This window comes from Phaenicophaeus curvirostris, chromosome 8 (assembly GCF_032191515.1).
Source record: "Phaenicophaeus curvirostris isolate KB17595 chromosome 8, BPBGC_Pcur_1.0, whole genome shotgun sequence".
Classification (NCBI taxonomy): Eukaryota; Metazoa; Chordata; class Aves; order Cuculiformes; family Cuculidae; genus Phaenicophaeus; species Phaenicophaeus curvirostris.
The window spans coordinates 39443125-39460024 of NC_091399.1; the positions used below are offsets into that span (position 1 = coordinate 39443125).

The window sequence follows — 16900 nt, forward strand, 5'->3', positions numbered from 1 at the left end:
AAAATACCCAGATGCTCCAAAGCCATCTCCTGTGTCTGGACACGCTTTAATGTTATGAGCTGAGATCACCTCTGGTCTCCCCGAAATGGGGACCTCCAGCACTCCTTGGGGATCCTGAAAGTATGCTGGGAATTCAGCTTCTTAAATTCTTTTCTGTACCGAGTTGGTAGCAAGCTGCCAAATGACCCGCTTCCTGCCAATTTTAGGTATTCCACAGATGAAAGCACATGTTTCTATTGAAATAGACAGTAGATTTTTAAGCAAGCTGAGTAGGTACCTTTATTATTTTTTTATAGTTGACAGCACAGACTGTTTTGCTCCGTGTCATTGTTGCATGACATTCCATGTGGCACAGGGTTTATTTTTAGCCAGAGACTATCACAAGTATTTTTCGGTAGGTCTGTCACTGCTCTTGAACAAGGAATCATATTACTGCAAGAACTTGCTGAAACAAAGAAGATACATTGGACAAATGGGAAATTATAAATCTAGACCAACCCAAACTTGCACTGGTAATTAATATTGCTTTTTTAAATGTGATATACCATATATCCGTCTACAAGATCCAAATGAAGTTTCAGGAAATAACTCATTGCTATTTGAGTTCAGGATAAGGTATTGTATTGTTCTTGGTTTACAAGAAGAACGGCTTAACCCAAATCGCATCTACATTCTGTAAAAGAAAATGAAAGGCTCGTTAACTAAATTTCTTTGTACAATCATGTAAGATCATATTAACCCAGATTATTATACTGATGTAACTTGTACTTCATTAGAAAAAAACTTTAAACTTCCAGTCTTTGTATGCTGTGTGTCTATGCTGATATTTAAGAAAGAAGAGCTAACAAATGCAACCTAAGATTTAAGTTTTTTTCTTATTGAAGTTAAAAATATTTCTGATAAGGGTTCGTTTGTGCAAGCTGTCCATAAGTCAGCACATATGTGTTTCTTGGTTGCAGCAAAACTGGTTTAATAGCTGAAATATTTTAAACATTCATACTTTAATAAAAAAATATATTAAACATTACAGCTGCATTTTTAAAAATCAAATGCTTTGGTTGCTGAGACGCTTTGATTTGAGCTCCTGGGTTTCATATGTTTTGAAGTGTTTTACAAATTGGGTTTTTTTGTTGGTAGATGAATGGAAGAAGAAAGTTAGTGAATCATATGCTATAATCATAGAACGTTTAGAAGATGACCTGCAAATCAAAGAAAAGGAGCTGACAGAACTGAAGCATGTTTTTAGGTAAAATATTCTGGAAATATATTTATTAATTTCTTTCAAATGACTATTTGCTGTTAAACAGTTTCAGGTGTTCTCTTATGGAAGGAGTTTGTCATGGCTGGAATGCATGTTCTTTAATGTCTATTTTTGGGAATATGTCATTGCTGTTCTAGGCCAGAGTCTCACAGCCTAGTAGCAAACTTAGTGGCTGTTAATTAATAATGCAAATATTTTACAACAAACACCTATGTGCTTTTGTAAATTAATCAACTTTAATGGGATGTCTATTTTTTTTGTGTACTTTTAAGTTTTGCTAATGCGTTTCTTCAAACAGGAATATTACCAAAGGAACAAATTTTAAAGAAACACAAAAGCAGTTTGTCTTCTGAAAGTGGATTTCGAATTCATATCATAATCACTCTCTCAGGACAGCACATGGTAACAACCAAGTTCACCCAACTGAGTAACATACTTACAGGTTCATTATCTGAAAAGCTCAAATAAAGAAAACACCCACCTCATCGCCTGCGCATAAAGAAAACGATCAGGTAGATAATTTCAGACATCAAAACCACTTGAATAAAATAGGGGATTCCAATCAGAAAGAACTCATGAGCTCAAAAAGCCAAACTGGTTGTATAAATAATTCATCATGCTCACTTTCAGCCAGCATAATTATCACTGTTTGAGCCTGTTAAGTGAAAGACGACACTGGGCTTTCACTGCAATATCCTGACCACTTTGCCTGTGATCCAGTAAAGTCCTTTAGTACTTGCCTCATTTTAAGTCTATTTAATATTAAAACTAACTATCCTAACAAATTAGAGCGGGAGAGGACCATTTTAGACGAGCGAGACAACAGAGTATGTGGCGAAAGTGCTTAATTCCTGCATTAGGCACAATAGTAAGGAAAAATACAACTTCAAGATTGTCAGACCTTTGGCAGTTCAGCTTATCAGTCTATCTTGCTGCCTCATGCAAGCCTGAGAAGATGTCAGCCAAACTGTTTTTTTTTTTTACTCAGGCTTGAGGAATCAGCCAGTGAGGTTCTTTTCAAAAGCTGCCTTCGCCCACGGATAACGAAGTCAGTCAGGTTTTGTACATGTTTAAAATCCAAGGATGGCCTGTGTGAAAAATCAGTCTTGACTATGCGAAAAATGTTTCTACAGAAGCAGTCGTTATTTTTGGAAGACTTCTTATCTCTGAAGTAGCAGAGGAATTAATAGTTTTTTTCCAACTGTTAAAACAAATCAATTTATATCAAAACTAAGAACTAAGGAACTGGATGGTTGTTGGAAGCTAAGGTAAGGAAGGTAATTTGTCTGATGGAAATTACATAAGTAGCTGTTAAAATCCCTGCTGTGAAGGATTTGGAACATAAATACGAGAAAAGTGGCACAGCCTAGCAGAGGAAAGAATTGCCAACACCCCATTGTTGGGGAACCCATGTGCGGGTCAAAGGGTAAATTGTCCAATGCCTTGGGAAAAAAAAAAAAGAGTAGCTGCAATAGTGAAAAGTAAATGTATCCATAGTGCAGTACCTGTCACTCCTTGGATAAAAGTTGTCCCCATTCTGTTGCTGTATCTCAGAACTACTAGTGCAATGGTTTCCTAAAAAGACCACCCTAAAAATAAAAAGTCAGAATTTCATTTCCCTAAAAGAAGCAATTATGTCTTCAGAAAGAAATTAAGAGGACAACTATATAAAACTAGGCCCTGAGCATTGTCATGTGAGCTAGTTTTCATTTTCAATGTAGGCCTTTTAATCACAGCTTTTAATATATAAACATTCCCTTGCAATATTTTCCTGCAAAAACATCTAAATTTCGCCATTTTGTAAGAATTCAAATAATATTAAAAGTAAATATCATTAACAAAACAAACTGAAACTTTTAATTATTACTTTTCAAACTGGGAGAAGATGAAAATTGAAGTATATAGCTATAATCATAGAATCAACAGGTTAGAAAAGACCCACCAGATCATCCAGTCCAACCATTCCTATCAATCACTAAATGGTAATAATGGTAATCCGTGGGTTCCTAAACACACATTAAGTGCTAGGAATATGAACTTTCAATGTATTCTGGAAGACAGAAATTGAAGCAGGAGACATGACTTTACAGCACGATAATATGCTGTGATTTTGAGACTTACTGAATTCATCCTTCAAGCAAAACAATCAACTGCAGTTACTGCAGTGCACCAATGTGTACAGTGTGTACTTTCCTGCATACCTAACGTGCTACAGCAAAGAAAAGACATCTAAAAGGATTTGTTCCCCATAACCTGGAATTTATTTTCCCCTCAATTGACCCTGAAGGAAAACCTGAAAAACAGATGAGCTATCATTAATCATAGTAATCACTATCACTGTCATTAATCACAGTAAGTCAGAGAACAATTGCACAAAGAGAAAACATATTTGAAGAATGAGATTTTATTTTTACTGAGCAAAATATTTTCCAAATGGTAAAATGGCAGTGGCAGATGAAGGGCTGTCACCAGACAAAGGTAAATGTGAATACATGTGACAAAAATGTTCCATGCGGAAGCAGTTAACATTTCAGACATTAAAAAATGAGCTTCCTTAACACATGATACCCGTCTTCTAAGGAATGCATATGTAAATCTAGACTTATGTAAGAATTAATGCCACTGAGGCACACAGGTTTCACAAAATAAATCCAATTTTTGCATTTATAAATAAATCCTGTGCTCTGTCTTTATCAGGCCCACATCTGTTTGAAACCAGACACTGAGAGAGCTGGGGTTGTTTACCCTAGAGAAGAGGAGGCTGAGGGGAGACCTCATTGCTCTCTACAACTACCTGAAAGGAGGTTGTAGAGAGGAGGGAGCTGGCCTCTTCTCCCAAGTGACAGGGGACAGGACAAGAGGGAAGGGCCTCAAGCTCTGCCAGGGGAGGTTCAGACTCGACATAAGGAAAAAAATTCTTCACTGAAAGGGTCATTAGGCAATGGAACGGTCTGCCCAGGGAGGTGGTTCACTCGCCTTCCCTGGAGGCGTTTAAGGTGTGGGTGGATGAGGTACTGAGGGGCATGGTTCAGAGATTGATGGGAATGGTTGGACTCAATGATCTGGTGGGTCTCTTCCAATCTGGTGATTCTATGATTCTATGATTATAAAACATTCAGTACTGATAACAGGCAGTCAGGAGTTTTCATCAGAAAAAGAAGTGTTTTCCCAAAAGCTAGTTTTTATGAGGAAAAAAAAAGTCAAATTTTCTCACAAGGAAAATATTTAATTTTTATATATGTAATATTTAATTACTATTTAATTTCATTTTTATTAGAGCCACTGAATTATTTACTTACATAAATACAATACTTTCATAGAATCATGGAATAGTTTGAGTTGGAAGGGACCATAAGGGTCATCCAGTTCCAACCCCCTGCCATGGGCAGGGACACCTCCCACCAGACCAAGGCGCATCCAACCTGGCCTTGAACACCTCCAGGGATGGGGCAGCCACAGCTTCCCTGGGCAACCTGTGCTGGTGCCTCACCACTCTCAGAGTGAGGAAATTTCTCCTTATGTCTAGTCCAAATCTGCCCCTCCCCAGTTCCTACCCATTGCCCCTAGTCCTATCACTACAAGCCTTTGTAAAGAGTCCCTCCCCAAATACTTTACACATTTGCAATTCATACCACCATTTTCTTCTGTGAACAGCAATTCCTGGAGGAGCAGTACAGGTGCTCCTCCTTTTGCCCAGTCCCTAGGTGATTGCAGTTGTTATGGCACTGGATGTCTCAGCATACACTGTCCTGGAGAGTCCAGGCTACAGCTTCTATAATGTGTCACTTCATAATTTAATACCTCTCAAACTGCTTCACTAAACATTTCACATCTGAAAGTTAAAATTATTTCTTCCAAAACAAACCCCAGAAAAATGCAGTAGTTTATAATTTCCAAATGAATTTTACCATATTTCATGAAAAATAATTTGAAAACATAAGGTTTATTCATGGTTTAGAATGATGACACATATTGAACAAGCAGAATTACTTTTAGTATAGACTTAACTAAGGTAACAAAACCCAAGACAAATCTGGTTTCATCTGCCCTTTAAATTCTTTTGAAGAGTAAATTATTGAAATATTTATTGAAAGATAAGGCCTGAGTGTCACTTTGCTTGACAGGGGTCATGTTGCTAAGAGGAGATTTGGATAGGTTTATGTTTTAAAAGGAGAGAGAAGTATTAAATCCTTATTTTTATTTGTAACTACATTACATATGTTTAATAGTGCTACTCACTCAGGATGGATTTATAGACACAAAAATCTTAGTGTTCTGCTAAACCTTGATCGTTGGCACACTGATACTGAACAGATTAAAACCCAAACACCTAATGAAAGATCAAAATTTACACTCTCCACAAAAATATTAATTACTATATGTATTTAGTTTTCCACAAATGTAATTACTAAGGGTGTTTAACTGAGCAGTAACGAATCAATCTGCACTAAAAGAAACTGTGAGTCTTGACAACAAAAGCTAAAATATTCAAGTACACCAATTGTTTAACAATCAAAGTAACAACAGAGTGAACATTCTCCTTCACCCTTTTTGGAGGCTTTCTTCCCTGTTTAAAAAATAGAGGTGACACTTCAGGCATTCAGGAACTTTTCAAATAAACTGTAATGCAAATTTAGGTAGGACTTCCAGATGGAGGTGGGTGTAGCTCCAGCCATGGAGAGGTTACTGCTCTCTAATAATGTAGGGAGCATTCACTCCGTGAAGGGAGAGTGTCTAGTCACATTGTCCACAATATTACACGAAGATGTCATTCATGTTTCTTTGTGAAAGTAGAATCATCTTTAGGTTACCATCCGTTCCCTTGCCAGTGTTTCTACCATTCTTTTATGAAATACTCTATTTTTATGTACTTTTTTTTTTAAATAAAAAAGAACAGAGCATCAAATACAAATGCTGAACATCTTTAATGAGTCAGACTTGGTATGCATCCCATTTAATAGTTATTGTATTACAAATGTACAAATAATAATTACTTTCTTGTAATTATCCATTTAATTTCATCCTTGTGTGGCCTAAACACTATGAAATCATTAAGCTATATAAAAATGTAATACCAAAAATGTGGAAGAAAATTATATATTAAATATATATTATATGTTATATGTTATATGTTATATGTTATATGTTATATGTTGTATGTTATATGTTGTGTTGTGTTATGTGTTATGTGTTATATGTTATATATTTATTATATGTTATATGAAGCTTCATTTTGCCAGTGTTACAATATGTGAGTGACATGTAGTTGTCCGAGAATTTTAAGGGCAAACATGCTTTTCCTTAGTAGGATATGAGTACAAACAGTAATATTTTTTTTTATATATATATCAAAACCAGAAATACTTGAGTACTAGTTAATGAAAAGTTGAACTGATGCTCTACGAATGATTTTAAAATTCTGTTTTAATATATCTCATGCCAGTGCAACAAATTAAATTAGAAAAACAGCACTATAAGATTACACCAGTCTGCTGAGCAATGCAGGTGCCTGCTCTTCCTGATGCCTCAAAGTAACACTCACAGATCTTTGGACTTTATGTGCTACTGAAACTGCAGATCACACCCAGAAATGTCACTTTTGGAAAGACTAGTTCATTCCTGCAAAATGCTTTAGAAACATTTTCCCTTTAATCACCACCAAATTTCTATCTGGGCTTTGGTTACTTCCCTTTCATGGGTGCACTTCCATAGTCTTTCCATATAAATTTTTCCACATATTGATTGTGTAGTGTTGCTACGATCTCATTTGGAGAACATAAACATAGTTTAGGAAAGGCTTTTTCTGGTTATTGTTTTCACTTACCTTGTTTGCCTCTAATTCTCTGTGTGTTGTGTTCATCACTTCAGAATAAACACATAGGTTTTTAAAATATTTCTTATTTATTATTGCACAAATAGAAAAAACTGATTTTGTATGGATTATTTATGTTCCTAATGAGCCTTTCCTCTTTTTTTTCTCTAAATTAGCTGAACTTAGAATGTAGATTCTGTGACTGAATAGCAGGATTGTACAAAAAATGAAAAACCCGGACTACTCACTTACTATCAGTAAACTATTTCTAGATTAAGTGAGTATGAACGGGTATAAATTTGGCCCTGTGTCTCAGAAAAAAATAAATATATATTAAGAGTTCTCTTTTAAATTTTTTCCAAATGAAAGAAACTGTGCTAAAGGATGAAAACAGTAATAATCTGTAAAATCTCTTTTTCAGCTCTGATGAAGCCTTCTGCAAAGTCAATTTAAATTACCGCACAGAAAATGGGCTGTCTCTTCTTCATTTATGTTGCATATGTGGGGGTATGTATTTGAAATGTAATGTTCTTAAAACATTTTATTTACATGGCTACTGATTTGTTCTGTCTAGTAACTCTCAGGAAGATTGTATCTTTAGTTAATTCTATGCTGTGTTGTCATTGTTGACAGCTGATAAGCATCTCTAAGCATTACTCTAAACTCTAGTGCTGAGGGGTTGAGTCAAGTTATGCCAAACGCCATTATAGCTTATTCTTCAGTCCACAAAACATTTTGAGTGATAGTGTACTATGTTGTACAATAGTTGTTTAACTGATTCAAAAGTACTTTCTGTATGCACTAGTTAATCAATCCATATTCATCACATAGTACTGCTTTACATTTCTGTATTGTGTATAGGGTATAGACTTCAGGATAGGGAGGAGATTTTAGCAATACTTTGCCATCTGTTCAACGTCTATTTTTCCAGTATAATGGTAACACCAGTATTTTATTTTATGGTGATTAAAAAAATAATAACTTAAATGCTTCAGTGAAAAATATCATCTGATAGGATTTTTGCAGATAGCAAATCAGAGTACACAAGAAAAGACTGCAAGATGTCTCCTGGGATGTGCATAAAAACGCAGTAATTGTGGAATTATCTGTTCTGATCCACATTGCTGCTCTGTTATCCACATAGTGAGTCATTGATTCATGTGCATACTTTGATCTAGTGGGATGTCCCTGGGGGGGGTTGTAACTAGATGTCACTAGAGGTCACTTCCAACCCTAACAATTCCATGATTCTATGATTCCATGATTCACTTGTTATATAATTTTCCACAGAAATTGGCTGAGAGAGGCAAAGAATTTTACCCTACGGCTTCAGCTCTGCAAAGTACTTAATAATAACACACATAAACTATTTTCTCCATCTTAGATGCTATCATGAAGGAGGAGATGATCCTGCACTGAAAGCTGAGTAGAACTTCACTCTTAATTTCAGAGAGTGCAAGATCATATCCAAAGATGGCGTTGACACCTGGTAACATTAAAGCAATTGGTGGGGTGGTAGAGAAGAAGTTTAAGAAAATATACAATGTTAATTAATTAGGTATGATATGTGAACACTTGAAGGAGAGACAGAAGCTCTTAGGTCCAACAATGTCCTTGATTACTATCTAAGTATTAGGAAAATAGATATGTTTTTTGAGATCATTTCTGTGCATCAGAAAGGTAGGAGTAAAGCTGCTTGCCCATGCTGACATTCACTAGCACCCCTCAAAACGACTGCCCCTGTAATAATGTTCTATAAAGAAGGAGTGCAGTGCTTCTGTTTTGAATGGACAAAAGAGTTAAGCGTCTGAGAAAGCCAAGATTCTGGAGGCGTTTGCTAGTTACTGGAGTTCTTTTCAGCAAGGTCTGGACCTTAAAGGAGGAGTTTGGTTCTCTAGATGTTCAACTGTCTTTAACAAATTCTTATTAAAATGTGAACTAACAGTGAGCCAGTACATGGCCAGATCTGCGACTGTCCCAGTGGGTAAGGAGATGATGCCTAATTCCACTTTGAGGCTTTGCAAGGTGTATTTTATGACTTGCCTCGGATCAGCAAATGAGCTACCTATTTCACTTTGCTTTCAGACTCTCACAGAAGTTTTTTACATCATCTGCATATTCTTTTCTTCAAATATCACTGTTTTCTAACTTTCTCTTTTCCTAAAGGTAACAAATCACATATTAGAACTCTTATGCTGAAAGGACTGCGCCCATCCAGATTAACAAGAAATGGATTTACAGCTCTGCACTTGGCAGCTTATAAGGTAAATTATTTTTAAAATAATTGATGGAAAGAAATCAGAACTGCGCAGCTTGTTTGTTTGAGCTGTCTAGTTGAACGCTCTAGTTGCTGTTTCTGGTGAAAATGTAAATTTCGCATTTACAGTGCGTGGGGATGTAAGGAAATTAGCACATGCCTTCTGCAATGTCATCCACGAGGATGGAAGTATTGATTAAATCATGCAATGAAACTCAAGGTAGAGGTGTGTTCTTTTTATTATTACAGCTATTAACATAAACAATCTCAAAGGGCTTTATTTTACAATTAGTCTCTTTTTTTGCTTCCTTTTTGTTGAGCCTCCTGAGGTTCCACATTCAGCTTCAGTATTAGTTTTCTTCACTATTGTATTATCTTTTATGACTCAACAATAGCAGTAGGAAGGAATAAAGTGGACAAAGACAGCATTGTCCTAAAGAACTATTATGATTCTTATCTTGAGTTGGAGCATCTTACAAATTTCATCCATGTATAGAATAGCTCCAAAACCACTTAGCTTTTTAGAAGGACCTCAGATCAAATTTAGGATTTTCTATTCTAGACTGTGATGTTTAATCCTTTTATGTCCCATGGGTGCCACAAGGCCATAACAGCCTCTTCTGAAAAGCTCTCATGGCAGACAGCATTATGATTTGCTGTATATTCAAAGCTGATGGAAGGTTAAGTAGGTTGGCACTTGTGTGTCACTCTTGATCCATCAGTGGTGTTCCTCAGTCTGTTGCAAGAGGACACAGATATGGTAGATGGTCTTTAATGCAAATATCCCATTCCAAATGCATCAGGAATCATCAGTCACAGTCATTCTCCTCCAAAAGCTCACCTGTGGAAAAGGACGCAGCTTGACTTCTATTAGGTAATAATCTGATAATTAGAATATTTGCACAGAGAGAAGATCAAAGTCTGCATTGGAGAGAAGTCAAACTGGCATTTCCAGTCAGCAGGTTATGGCTGTCCTGGAGTGAGCATGCAACCAGCTTTCCCCTGGGAAGGAACAAGAGGGTCATTAGAATGGGAAGAGGGAAGGGAAAGCCTAACATAGGTTGAGCAATGGCAGTATTGCCTGGGACACATGGCATGCAGTCATGAGTATTATTTGGGCAAGAAAGACACCAAACCCTTCATGCAGCAATGTTTTAGCTATTGTAGAGGGGAGTAGGAGTGGAAAGAAAGGAGAGATGCAAGCTTTTTTAACTTTGTCTGAAGATGGGAAGGAAGTTGTCCCTCTCCCGCCATTTCCAATGTTTGCTATGCACAAGCTAAGTGAGTTTTCTGCTCCAAATGCTGGACTTCATGAATCCAAACACTGGAAATCTGAACTTGCCCCAGAAATCTGTAAAGAGGTAGCTATTGCTTAGGCTGAAGATTCAATCATGGAGCCAGATACCTAAAGTTATGATGCTATGGATGCCTCCTGCTCTATAAATCCATGACTTAACTCTTTACATTGCACCATAAACTACCTCTTCTAGTTACTATAATATGAGCACTTCTGTTATCTTGTATTATATCTTCTAATTCCTATGTTAGTTTGATTTTAAAGCTACTGGTACCAACTAGATATGCAGAGCTATCAAAAGATGGCAATAATTGGATCCTATACATCATGAGTTGAAGTGATGGTAAACTGCAATCATAAACTCTTCATCATGTGCAATGTTGCATAATTTCGCCAATGGCGTAGAAGAATTTCTCTGCCTTTTTTAATGTCAATCTCAGTGAATGGTTTCCAGTGAATAATTTAGTTGAGAAAAAAATACTTTACTTAATAGGACTTTTATAACAGATTTCTAGAATGTTTTCATTACATGAGAATAGGCTTCATTTTGCTATCAAATCTTGCTTTGCCTGTTTTCCCTGCACTGTAAAGTTTATAAATCTCTAGCATCCACTTAGGCAAAACACTATATCAGCAATTTATTTAATCACTGAAGTCATGTGATACAACATCCAAAATCTTTGCCAGGCTGCACAAAGCTCATCAGACTGGTGTGACTTCTGGGATGTAAATTAAAATGTAATATAATATTTCTCCCATAAGTGATACTTTAGGACTTTAAGATTTCCCATGTGTTACGCAATGAGAGCTTTTGTTATATTATAGTTCTTTTCCAAATAAGTTATAAAGGAGCCTAGAGGTACCTCAGAAGCAATAAAGTGATGTATATCAAAACAGGACAACTTCTTGTGAAACTCCTTGACTACTTCTTATCTATAATCTAAATATTCTGTGGCATTTTGTTACAGTGAAATGGACTGAGCTGCTAATTAGAACAGAACACTTCAAGATAATTCAAACAGCCTGTCTTCCCAGGCTGCATAATATACAATTCATTATACAACCAAGTACTGTGCTTCAGGGTCAAAATCTCTTTGATAGGAGAAGTGATATAAATTTTTACTGTCCATTATTATCAAAGAAAAAAATCCTAATATTGCCTGAAAATAGGAAAATCATTTCAGTATGAACAAACATTATGCTTTCACAGACATATTTTAACTGCTACTTCTCTGGTATCAAGTTATTTTTGTCCTTCTTTTTGGTGTCTGCTCTGAAGAGGTAAAGAACAATGAGGAAGTCTGGACCTTATAGCATCTCTTTTGCCCCTGTGTTATGAGCGTTTCTTCTCAGGAAACAAGGAAAATTTATTGGAGAAGGCTCATCTCAGGGATAGATGATGGAAGGCAAAACCCCAAGATGTGAAAATTATGATATCTCTAGTTGTTGCTGCTGGAACACATGATGTTTGAGAAAGATGGCCTGGTTTCTCCTGAGAGCTCTACCACTGCCCCCAAACAAAGCAATTCCTTTCTCTGTTTTTAATATCACTGTTTCTAAAGGAAAATGTATTAATGGTTATATTTCCTGGACATTATGACTCTTAACGTGTTTCTCAACTGTATTTTTATTATTATCATTTGATAGTGCCTATTACTGTTGTTCTACCTGAAAGAAATTGTAGCAAAAATTGTGCGCTTAACAGGAAAGAATTGAAACAACATGAAAAATAAGCTCACAGTTCAGAATTTGGCATACATGCTATATATTCATCCTGGGAACTCCTCAGGCGCTCTTCTCTCTTTGGTTCTATTATGTTTTGACATTTAAACACTTTGTGTGAGCACTTAATAATGGCTTGAAGACTGAGAGATCTTTACAGATGTCATAAAATCAGAACAGAGACTGGTTTTAAGGATTTCTGAATAGAAAAAGACAGACTTCCAATGCCCAGGACAAATCTTCTCCCTACTCTTTTCCTTGCACTCTTGTTCTCCCGACTGAATATGAGCCAGCAGTGTACCCAGGTGGCCAAGAAGGCCAAAGGCATATTGGCTGTAGCAGAAATGGCGTGACCAGCAGGTCCAGGGAGGTTATTCTGCCTCTGTACTTGGCACTGGTGAGACCGCTCCTCGAATCCTGTGTTCAATTCTGGGCCCCTCACCACAAGAAGGATGTTGAGGCTCTGGAGCAAGTCCAGAGAAGAGCAACAAAGCTGGTGAGGGGGCTGGAGAACAGGCCTCATGAGGAACGGCTGAGAGAGCTGGGGTTGTTTAGCCTGGAGAAGAGGAGGCTGAGGGGCGACCTCATTGCTCTCTACAACTACCTGAAAGGAGGTTGTAGAGAGGAGGGTGCTGGCCTCTTCTCCCAAGTGACAGGGGACAGGACAAGAGGGAATGGCCTCAAGCTCTGCCAGGGGAGGTTTAGGCTGGACATAGGAAAAAATTTTTCACAGAAAGGGTCATTGGTCACTGGAACAGGCTGCCCAGGGAGGTGGTTGAGTCACCTTCCCTGGAGGTGTTTAAGGCACGGGTGGACGAGGTGTGAAGGGGCATGGTTTAGTGTTTGACAGGAATGGTTGGACTCGATGATCCGGTGGGTCTCTTCCAACCTGGTTATTCTATGATTCTCCTGGGGTCATGGTCAGTCATTTTTCTTGAAATGCAGCAGTGTAGTAGCTGAGAGGACCTAGACATGGGCATCTCTTTGGCTGCTTTCCTGTAATGTTAGCACTATGTCCCAGAAATAACATGTTTTAAACTCATGCCTTTCAGGACAACACAGAACTGCTAACCGCACTGCTGCATGGTGGAGCTGACATTCAGCAAGTTGGGTATGGAGCTTTGACAGCCCTTCACATTGCCACAATTGCTGGTCATCATAAGGTCTGTTTCCCTTTTTCTGTACAGGAAATTATAATAAGTGAGTGCTAATATCAGCAGGTCATTTAATTTTAGGTTCATGCATTTCAAAACAAAACTCACAACTGGTTTAGTACACCTAAATTTTATTTAGTTTTGTGTACAAATGAGTGTTTTGACATTGAAGAAACATGCACAAAGGACATAGATCCGTTTGTCACTCTCTTACCTTTATATAAATGTCTTTTAAGTCTTGGCAAAAAAAAAATGTTATTGTTTTCTACATATCAGAAGTGTTAACTGATAGTTATGTGATGAAACGTGCTCACTCGTGTATGTCAGGATTTCTGAACCTGGTCATGGAGTAAGGCTTCCAAATGCTGTTTTTGCGAGTGCGAAGAACACACAGTAAGAGAGTTTTATTCCCTCTTCTAGCTGTCACAGGCTCTGCTTCACAGCTCTGTGGTTTTCACTTCAGAAAGGCACAGAGGTTCTCAGTTTAGAGCTCTTCTATACTTCAGATTAGTGCAGAGAAAACTTGTCAGGGTAAGTCTAATGTAAATCTCAAACATCCATATTGGTAAGTCTTCTATGGGTTGGAGGCTTATCACTATGGGGAGCAGAGGAAGGAAGAGAGGAATGAGGTTCCCTAAATGCCCCTAATCAGGCCCTTCCCTTTCTAGACCTGTTGTCAGTCATGAATCTGTTTTCCTAGCATTTATCACCTCGGTTCTGTCATTTCACACTTCATCTCATTTCTGTCACCCTGGCAACAGCTCACTCAGTGTAATTTATTTATTTTTTTTAATCTCTTAAAGTACTGGGTGTGCAAAATTACCTTGGTAATGAAGGGTTTATGACTGTAAACGCACTCATGAATTCAGGTGCTTTGCTTCTTATCTCCTTTGGGTCCATTAAGCAAGCAAAGATTTTGTCCTCTGCTTGAGTAAAAGTCTTAACTTTTACAGAGTGCTGGACTAATTTATGGAGACAGAAACATCAGAATTCTTTAAAGCGAGATAATCAGGAAGAAATGGGGAAAAAAGTACAAAGGAGGCAAAATAGATTATATTAATACTTGCCTTTAAGCTGTGAATTTAATTGTGAATTTTAGACTTATAAATTCACTTCAAATATAGAGTGTGACTGGATGAGTAGAACAAAGCCTATGTGCAGTTTTCAACAGAAAAGGACAACTTCTGTGTATGTACATGGCAAGAGAGACTTACGAACTCCCGAGTTAAAACAGTCACTGAGCTTATATATGTAAAGAAAGCTTTCTCTTCTGCCACAATTTCAGTCAACCAGCTTATTCACGCACACACACAAAGAATTTACTATACTTATGCACATAGGAATAGTTAGGTAATTATACGTCAAAAGAGAGAGACTTCTATTTTTTCAAACATGCTGTATTGTTGGTGAAATAATCTCTTTAAAATTTAAGTTAATTACACATCTGAATTACTTTGAAGCTTCTGAAATTTGCAATAGGCACTCTTTGCAAATTTTTGCACTTAATACCTTTGAGTGTTTCACTTTGTGTGTTAGCTGCACATATCCATGCATAGAGACAGTACCGAACATCACAGCAGTCATCGCAAGGCTCCAAGTTCTTTGGAGTCCTTGGACACTGATGCAAATAATCCCATCAGGAAAGTAGTCACTGGGAGAAACAAGCCAAGCTTTGCAAATCCAGCTCTGTACAGCTGACATACCAACACTTTTGCAAGTGCAAGTGAGAACTGTACTCCCTTAGGAAATCTTCTCACATAGCTTGGCTGCAAAAGGCTGCCTGATTGTGAGAGTAAAAGAGGCAGAGACTTACTGGAGCAGTTTTAATGTTACTTAGTATACTGAGTACACGGTAAGTCACGTGAAGGGAAGTTGTGTCAATGTAAAGGTACCTCCCATTTCTAATGGAAATAAATGTTATCTTCTTTCACCCTCTTATGGATTATATATATATAGGTTATACATATGTGGAGATTGAGATTCATGGGCGTGGGATTATGCATACTTTGTCTGCTGAGAACTTTATCAGACATGAGGGCCACCAGGAGTAACTCAGGATACTGGTGAATTTAGCTTTATGTTGCAGCCTTCAAACTGGTTCCAAAATTATTTAAATTCAATAGGTGTGCACTTCTTCTTGAAGACAGGATATGTAAAAATACAGTTGGTGTCATCCTTGAAATACCTAGAGAGTCTGTGTGTGTGAAGAAGGTGAAATTAAAGAAGGTTAAAATAATTTACGGGTGGTCATATGAAGGCAATCAACTAAAAAGCTGTTAGTCTTCAGTGTTTCAGTCAGCAACTCCAACAGCAATCAGGGGACAAATCAGTCTGTGGCACCTGTTAAAGCCAGAGAGTGAGGCAGCATCCTAGCGGAGCAGGCTAACTGTTTATAATTTGAAGGTCAACTCTCTAGGTGGAAGAATGAGGCTCGTCAGTATGTCTGTGCACGTGTGAGGCTGATAGGAATGGTTGAGTCGATGATCCGGTGGGTCTCTTCCAACCTGGTGATTCTATGATTCTATGAGTGTGAGTGGGGATGGGGGACTGCATTATAGCATCGCATCTCTCAGCTCACAGGGCATCGTGGCATTCACTTCAAGTACACATACAGCCTTTTTATTAGCTTAATGGAAATCCTTCCTTGTGTATCCTATTACTAAAAAACACTGGATCTAATTGTTCTGTGCAAGAATTATAATGGAGATATTAGCCAGAGTCTTAAGATTTTAATGATCTTTTTCACTTTTATGAAGTATGTATTTAATGTTTTCTCTGTGGGATATACAAAGTACTCTTCTCTACATTGGGGCTTCAAGTAATTTTTTAAATGTCCGGGCCTTATCCTGCAAATGTCAAAAGGAGGCCCGCTATTCGTCTCGTGTCATTAGCTGATACTGAGGTTATTGAAGAATACCGGTGCTCAGCATTCGACAAGGAAAAGGCCATTAACTTGCTAAGAAATGCCTTAATGTGAGTGGTTTTGAATAGTTCTTTATTTCTTCCTTGGGAATTATTAGACCTTTATCAGAAGTGTTCTCCATAAATGAGGTGGGACTCTATAAATCTTCTTTGGTTCATCTGCTGGTCTGGGGACCAAAGATTTATAGTCAAAGTGCAGGCTTTTTTTTTTTTTTTCCTTCTTTATATAACTTTGGAATCTTCAGTCAGCTGAGAATCTCCTCCGGTAGATTAAACAGCTTATTTTGCCCACAAATTCATTACTATACATGGAAATATGGAATTATTTTCTCAACTTTCCTAAAAACAGAATAAATCTAAGAAAGAGAAAATAGATTTTTTTCATTTATTCCAGTAAGAAAAATAATTATTTATACCATCAAATAAATAAAAAGCAGAGGTATATACAACAATCTCTACAATATAGTCTTTAACT

At 37.3% G+C, this 16900-nt stretch overlaps 1 protein-coding gene across 1 annotated transcript in view; it reads left to right on the forward strand.

The window, feature by feature from the left end:
• Window positions 1–407: 407 nt before the first annotated feature.
• LOC138723109 (serine/threonine-protein kinase TNNI3K) overlaps window positions 408–16900 on the forward strand; it is a 79255-nt gene continuing 62762 nt past the window's right edge. The window contains exons 1-5 of the mRNA XM_069861996.1: window positions 408–512; window positions 1138–1246; window positions 7495–7580; window positions 9240–9337; window positions 13402–13512. Coding sequence (XP_069718097.1) covers window positions 473–512; window positions 1138–1246; window positions 7495–7580; window positions 9240–9337; window positions 13402–13512 — 444 coding nt within the window. The 5' untranslated portion in view covers window positions 408–472. The remainder of the gene's footprint in view (window positions 513–1137; window positions 1247–7494; window positions 7581–9239; window positions 9338–13401; window positions 13513–16900) is intronic.